Consider the following 7,666-nt stretch of genomic DNA (forward strand, 5'->3'; position numbering starts at 1 on the left):
TTGGTTTTGGTTAGTTAGAAGGAATGGGAAAGGTCAATCAGAGATCAGAAAGACTTCGGCAGAGGAATTGAAGATAGAATGAGAGCCGGTTCACGAACGAAACTACTATGGAGATCCGATTGATGGGTTGATCCGCCAATCAATGTGTTTGGTCCAGTTGCTTGGACGACAATCTCGGCCGAGTCATTAATAGGGAGGGGCGAGCGAGCGAAGCCTTCAATGTTGGAGACTTTGCTTCCCCCCCCCTGTAGTCGGCATTCTGGTAGGAATGCCTCCGTCGGTCGAAGAGCCGGCGCGGCGTATTGGTTAAGTACCCAGAGTCGGGATCAGGTGTCTGATACTGCTGTTAAGGCTGTTCATGCCCTATCTTTCTTTTTCTTTCGTGGCCGAAAGAGGGGAAGGAAGCGGAGGGGAGTTTCGGGAACACCCGGATTTGAAAGTTCAGCCCTACCCTATAGTAGAGTCTCTTTTCCCTATCTAAGCTATATCAACATAGCCCACTAGAAAACTCATCCGCTTGTCAATTCTTGGTGTAATACTCACTCGTAAATGATTGGTGTCAGAAATTTTCACTGATCAGGTGTGATCAGTCTCATCCGTGTAAGAATTGGGAATTCCTCTTCCAACTCGTCCCGGAATGGGCGTTATGGCAAAGAACAAGAAGAAAACTACAGGAGGAATTTGTCCAATAGTAACAAATGGTGCCTCCACAGGTTGACATCCGATCCAACCTAGTAGTAAGCGATCCGCCAAAAGCAACCAAAATATTCCTTGGTGAATCGGGCGAAAACTTGAACTACGCACATACATACTTTTAAAAAAAGGTAAAGCCGACAGAGATATAGAAACTGGTGCTATTGCGGCTACACCTCCCGATTTGTCAGGTATACTGCGAAGAATGGCATGGATCGGTAGGAAATACCATTCCGGCACAATATGAGGCGGGGTGGGCATCGGATTAGCAGGTATATAATTGTCGGGATGCCCCGAAACATTAGGAGCATAAAAAATCCAAATGGAAGAAAAGATAGCAGAAGCTACCCGACCTACTAGATCCTTTACATAAAAATAGGGGTAAGGAGCAATTTTATCCATCTCTGAATGTACACCCAATGGATTATTTGATCCATATTGATGCAATGCGGCCAGATGAAGAAGACTGGCGCCTACTAAAATAAGGGGGAGTAAATGATGGAGACTAAAAAAACGATTTAAGGTGGCATTGTCCACGGAGAAACCACCCCAAAGCCAAGTCACTATGGTATCTCCTACTACAGGTATGGCGCTAGCTAAGCTTGTAATTACTGTAGCTCCCCAAAAGCTCATCTGACCCCAAGGTGGTACGTATCCTGTAGAAGCTGTCACAATCATTAATAGGAAGATTACAACTCCGAGACACCGAACAAATTCCCTAGGACTGCTATAACTCGAATGATATAGACCACGAAAAATATGAAGGTGAACCACAATGAGAAACATACTTGCCCCATTAGCATGCATATAACGGAGCAACCAGCCCCCTTCAACATCTCTCATAACGTGTTCTACGCTGTTGAAAGCTAGATCCACATGAGGTGTGTGATGCATAGCTAAAAAAACGCCAGTCACTATCTGAATGACTAAACTAATACCAGCTAACGGACCGAACCCCCACCAATAACTAAGATTGCTCGGGATTGGATGATCTATCAAATGCTGGTTAAGTGTGGAGGATATAGGTTGTTTAAGAAGAGAGAATCGTTGGTTCCTTATAGTCATTTCTCTTTTCCTATCGTGACAACTCCTGTTCCCCCCCCCACCCCCAAAAAAAAACCCCTTGTTGCCTTGATTGAATTTTGCTTCGCTGCGCCCTGAATCAATCAAAAAGCTTATTGATTTGATTCATCCCATTTCATTTTGGCAAGAGGGAGGCAGTGAGTCACCTGGGCTACAGATTTGTTGGTTGGTTGATTCTCGAAAGAACCTCTGGAAAAAAAAAGGCCCTCGGGTCCTGACCCATAAATGAACAGGAAGCAGGGCGAGGGGGGTTTGGGGGGCTTTGGGGGGGACCTTGCGTAGCTTTGGAAAGGAGAGAATTTCATAAAGTCACTCTCGAAAACTCTTATTGGACAAGAGAGAGTCAATATGATATTGGCATTGGTTCTACCAATAAAACGAAGAACTTATTGGTCTTTATCATTCGGAAGGCTCAGTCCCACACTCTGACTTCAATGGTGGGAACAACCTCAGCACTCCGGCGCTCCAATGAACAACAGTTCTCCGCCATACTCTATTTAGAATAGTGATCAATCCCTCAGGAGTGACATTCATAACTTAATGTTATGTTCACACGGTGATATTCTATCTTTCCAAGAGTACTACCCTGTACGTAGTCTATGTCTGGGGAGGCAGGTGCGGTAGAGAGGTCCCCCACTTCGATTCCCGTCCCATTAGTATATCTGATCCGAGATAAGGGATTACTCCGTTAGGTCTTTTCGGTCCGGAGCCGGCCGGTAATGGACCTACGTCACCTTGCTTGTGGACCAGCAGCAGAGCTAACCGTCTGTTCTATTGGTTTGGTGGTTGCTACCAAGACGATTTCTTTATGCCCATCAAAGGACCTCGAGATGCTAATCCACGAAAAACGAGACGAGAAATGCGAAAGAACTCATATACGGAACGAGGGCGACCAGTGGAAATACATCGGTTTCTGACTCGTGCAAAGGAACTATTTCTTGGCAACTTGGACAACTTATAACGATGTTTGTCCCGCATATCACTGGGAAGATCGGGATCTTTACAAAAGGCTTTATAAAGCTTTCGTCTCAATTCATATTTAGCCGCGAGCAATCTACGTTTGTGATCTCGTATATTTCGCTTCTCCGACATCTTACTGAGAATTCCCCTCATCTTTTTGCAAAAAGCCGCTCCACGGTGGTAAAGTCTCATCTTGTGTGTTGGCCGAAGTGACAATAGTCACATTGAACCCTCGAATATGCTCGAAGATCTCGAAATGATCTTCCAGTTCCGGGGATAATTCGCAAAACTCCGTTTCCATCGAGAATTGAATGGGGTTTTCCCGTATTTCGACCGGAGAATCTAACAGAGACATTACTGTCGAGATTCTTACCGAAAAATTAGACATTCCATGCCCTCGGAGAGTGCTTTGTCGTGCTAGGTCACTGACATATCCTTTTTTTTCTTTATCGGACCCCAAGAATTGATTGGATCGAAACGACTTTCCTGTCGAACCCCTTTGTGTCTGTATGAATCTCTGACCGCGCGGAATCTCCATAGCCAATTTTCCATTTTTGATTCTGAAATCAGAGGGTGCCTTTGGTACTACTCTTATTTCACACGATCCAGGAACTTCCATAACGTTGGCGTGATTCGGTTTGAGCAACGGATCCTGACGTGATACATCTTCGTAATGAAAATGGAGTGGAAACATGAGTTGGCTTTGCCGGTTTTGATAGAATGAGCACTGTGAACTATCTGTTTCAAAAAGATAGTGGTCAGAATGAAACTGAAACCTTCTCCTCATCGCACCCTTCTATTATATTATATAGGTCTAGACCACAGCATAACCAAACGCCGCACAACTCACATAACTCTATATACTCTATAGAAAAATTGACGGTTCATTAGACGTCAGGTCACTTCGCCAACTGCACCTTTATTCTTCTGCGCGGGGCATTTATCTTCTCAGCCGCACTAATCAGAATAAGAGGCTGGAAACGCTAAATTCTTCCTGTATCCATCACCTTGACGCAAAAGATTCAAAAAATTCAGGAAGGCTGGAGAAAGAGGATGTTAGTCAGTGAAAGGCATTGCACATCGCACCCAGGCCAGGCGGCACAAGGGGAAAGGCTTTGACAACTCCACGATTTGAGGCCCTCGGATTCAATATAAAGAAAGAGAATCAGAGAGAAATAGAAAAGACAGTAGGCTTGATAAGATAATCGGCAGAAACCAACCAAAGCAGACCACAGTAGAATCTAGGGGAAATGCCCTACTTTCGCACTGAAAGCGCGGTTGAGAAACGTACCCAAAAAGTATAGGAAAGGAAAGGACGTCACGGCATTTCGGAGGGATGGCCTTGACGTGAGGGAGTGTTCAACCCTCCAATGGGGCGGGAGCTGAAGTCGGTCCCTGTTCCACTGCCTGCGGGCTGAGGCACTCTGTAGTAGGTGATGAAATCGGTGGCCCCTCAGAAAAGAGGCCCCTTCTTTTAATAGTATAAGCGCAATGCCTTTATGTTTGCGTGAAAACGCATTGTTGTGTTAAGCTAAAAAAGACCTGCGGAAACTTTTGATCCCAATCGGCCCGCTACACGACTGGGCTTTCTCCTGTAATGAGGAGGCGGACTCAACCTCCCCCTGGTGCATTTTCAAACCTATCCTACTCTCTGACTCTCTCCTTTTTTGAGGATCGTCGGGTTTGAGACCAGCTCTTCCATTTCTGTAGGATGGAAGGGACCCTCAGTCAAGACGGCGAGAGAGAGAGAAGGGAGTTAGTTCCAAAATGAATCGATGAGGATGCGGACCGCCTCTTTAAACCATTTGCTCTCAGCGTGCGGGAGCGAGAAAGCTAGCATAGGGAAGGCCCATGTGAAACGTTCTGTACCCACTGCCAAATCGGATTTAGAAAAGCTCAAACTATAGATTCAGAGCGTAACCCGGTGAATGAGACGAAGGTAGAAGCACCAGCTGTAGACTTTTACATAAGTGGATCCAGATCGACTAGTAGCAAAGCCAGTTGTCCGAGTCTCAGCAGCAGTAGTAGTCTCGAGTGGCGGCGTCTGGTTCCGGTGTTCGCGAATAGCCCGATCCCGGAATGAGTAGCGAAAGGTCGTGCATGGTTCCCTTATTTCCGAGAATTGAGGTCTTCCTCTATAAGGGAAAGGAGTATATTTCTGCTCCCCAGAGCAGGGGGTGTGAGCGATCGCAGCGAATTGACCGACCGTTTCTAGATCGATACTTAGATGCATGCATGCATGCTGCCCCTCCCCGCGAATTGCTTGCTACGAATGGATATGCCTGGCCAGCGGAGCATTTCTTATTACTACGGTGTTGGGCCCGACACCAAAGAGTTTATTTCATCTCCTACTGCGGCTTGAACGCTTCTCCGTGATTCCCTCCCCTCAACTAGCCGAGGATACGCGGAATCGGGAGTCTCGTCTATGGTGGCAAGAAATGGGGAAGCCAGAAAGGTTGGGCATTAATCAGTCGTTGGGAAGGAATAAAAAGCATTAAAGGTTCAGTCATCGTTTCCGGTTCCCTCTTGAACCCGTCGGGTCGTGAGACAAAAAGCCATGTGAACGTACGCACCAGCCTTTTAATCCGTCCATCCCCCTTGCCCGAGAGGGGTTGATCCTTCCACCGCCCCTACTGGCCCGAGAGAGCGAACCAAGAAAGCGAACAGGGATTTGATCGCCTACTGAAATGTCGGGCCGACGAAGGAAAGAAGGAGCGGGAATGGGAGTGAGATAGCTATCCGATAGAAGTATATGCTGGACGTCGAGTGGCATGTTCCCCCTCCTTCCGATCGAGTGAGAGGGGTTACGGACCATCCTTTCCATTGATCGGATCAAGAGAGCTATCCGATCCTAGCCAGCAGTACTCCTCTATCTCCCGTTCAGTCTGCTCCGATCGAGTTGAATAGGACATGATTCTTAGCCAGCCTTCCACCGCCCCGATAGGGCGCCGGGTAGACCAATCCAATGAATAGTCCAGCAGAAAGGTTGGGGAAGGAGGATTCGACGGATCGATCACCCGCTAATGAAGCAGTTGAGGGGACGAGGCGACATCAAGATCGATTGCCAGATCAGCCTTTATTCCGTCTCCTAAACTCCCCGTTTATAGGATTGATGCCCCCTCCACATTATAAGTCGAGTAAAGATCTGAACCTGGTAAAGAAGGAGCAGTATTCGGAATCGGATATCGTTCCCCTCCTCGAAACCTATATGACCTACCCGCTTATGATGCGATTTCCTACTCCGAAAGCTGTCGACCCACCACCCTAAAAGAGATCCATCCCATCCATCTGATGACCTCCTTTTCTTTTCCACCGATGTCGGATTGAATGAAGAAGTCTCGAGTTGGCCATCGACCCCTCCTGCTGCTCTAGCCGAGTACAAAAGGAATGGAGAGGAAGCCGCCTCGGGACCGGCTTAACCTCCCTCGACAAAGGGAACTATAGATGCTAACCCACCCGCTGATGGAAGTGTCCCGTACCAAGCTGGGGCCCATCTAAGGGATGTGCGCAGTACAAAGTTCATGATGCAGAATTCGCTTAGTTCGTCCTATTAGCTCGGCTCGCCCGAAATCAATATCTTCAAAATTGGAGAATATCAATGAAGCCCCTTTATTAGCCCATCCATAATATGAATGAGACTTCAATGACTCTCTGGATCTAGAACAGAACGAACAAATATTCCTTGAATATCTGGAATTGTAACACTGAAATGAGTTTCTTATTATTCAATGAGCATCTTGTATTTCATAAAAATTGGGAGCAATATAATCTTTACGTAAAGGCCACCCTATCCAACTTTCCGGCATTAAGATACGTTTCAGACGTGGATGATTATCATAAGAGATTCCCAACATATCATAAGATTCTCTTTCTTGAAAATCCGCACTTTTCCAAACCCAGAAAACAGATGGAATTCTAGGATTCTTCCTAGGAGCAAATACTTTTATACATACTTCTTCAGGTTGATCTAGAATACCATATTCTATTCTCGTAAGATGATATATACTAGCTAACAGCCCGCCCGGTGCTACATCATAGGCACATTGGGAACGCAGATAGTTGTAACCATATACATATAGAATGACAGCAATGGAATGCCAATCCTCGGGCTTTATTTGTAAAGTCTCTATTCCTTGGTAATCAAAGCCCAAAGATCTATGAACTAGCTCATGCTTGACTAGCCAAGCAGATGAACGACCCTGCATCTTCTTGATCTCTCCCACATTTTTATGAGTATTTCACATTTACGATGAAATTTATGAAGATTGACCAGTTGTTTGTTATTCTGCACAAACACACCTTGCCTAATTCACTAATTCGTGGGAAGATACTGAACTTTTGTATTTGAAAAATGTTTCAGAAGATATCTCTGGGGGAGTCATCCTTTATCGTAATTTCCAGTATGAGTACTGCGTCCAACATGAAACTTGTGATTGGTAGTAAAACATCGATTTTCCTGTTGAGACCCAATTCTATCTTCAGAGATTTCTCGAGAGACTTTCTTACGAAGTTTCGTTATGGCATCTATAATTGCCTCTGGTTTAGGTGGGGCAGCCCGGCAAATAGACATCCACAGGAATTAGCTTATCGACTCCCCGAACGGTACTATAAGAATCGGTACTGAACATCCCTCCTGTAATAGTACAAGCTCCCATAGCAATGACATATTTTGGTTCAGGCATTTGCTCATATAATCTCACTAAAGAAGGAGCCCTTTTCATTGTTACTGTGCCGGCTGTTAAAATTAGGTCCGCTTGCCTAGGACTCGATCGTCGGTACCAGTCCATAACGATCAAAGTCGAATCGCGAGCCTATTAATGAAGCAAATTGCAGTTGCTTACTTCATGCCAGGAGCGTCACTAGCATGCCATGCCATTAGCTTATTATCATGCCATAGGTCTAACAGTAAAGAACGGTAGATAACTTAAGC

General features: G+C 45.8%; 1 protein-coding gene across 1 annotated transcript; it reads right to left on the reverse strand.

Moving 5' to 3' along the window:
- Window positions 1-2,630: 2,630 nt before the first annotated feature.
- LOC131243301 (large ribosomal subunit protein uL5m) lies at window positions 2,631-6,193 on the reverse strand. Its single transcript, XM_058242533.1, has one exon. It carries the CDS (start codon window positions 3,521-3,523, stop codon window positions 2,870-2,872), a length of 654 nt encoding a protein of 217 aa, XP_058098516.1. The 5' UTR covers window positions 3,524-6,193; the 3' UTR covers window positions 2,631-2,869.
- Window positions 6,194-7,666: the final 1,473 nt, after the last annotated feature.

The sequence above is a fragment of the Magnolia sinica genome, chromosome 4 (assembly GCF_029962835.1).
Source record: "Magnolia sinica isolate HGM2019 chromosome 4, MsV1, whole genome shotgun sequence".
Lineage (NCBI taxonomy): Eukaryota > Viridiplantae > Streptophyta > Magnoliopsida > Magnoliales > Magnoliaceae > Magnolia > Magnolia sinica.

Bases quoted from the DNA above. Each gene is read 5' to 3' on its own strand.
- LOC131243301 (XM_058242533.1), bottom strand. From the start codon at position 3,523: ATGAGGAGAAGGTTTCAGTTTCATTCTGACCACTATCTTTTTGAAACA.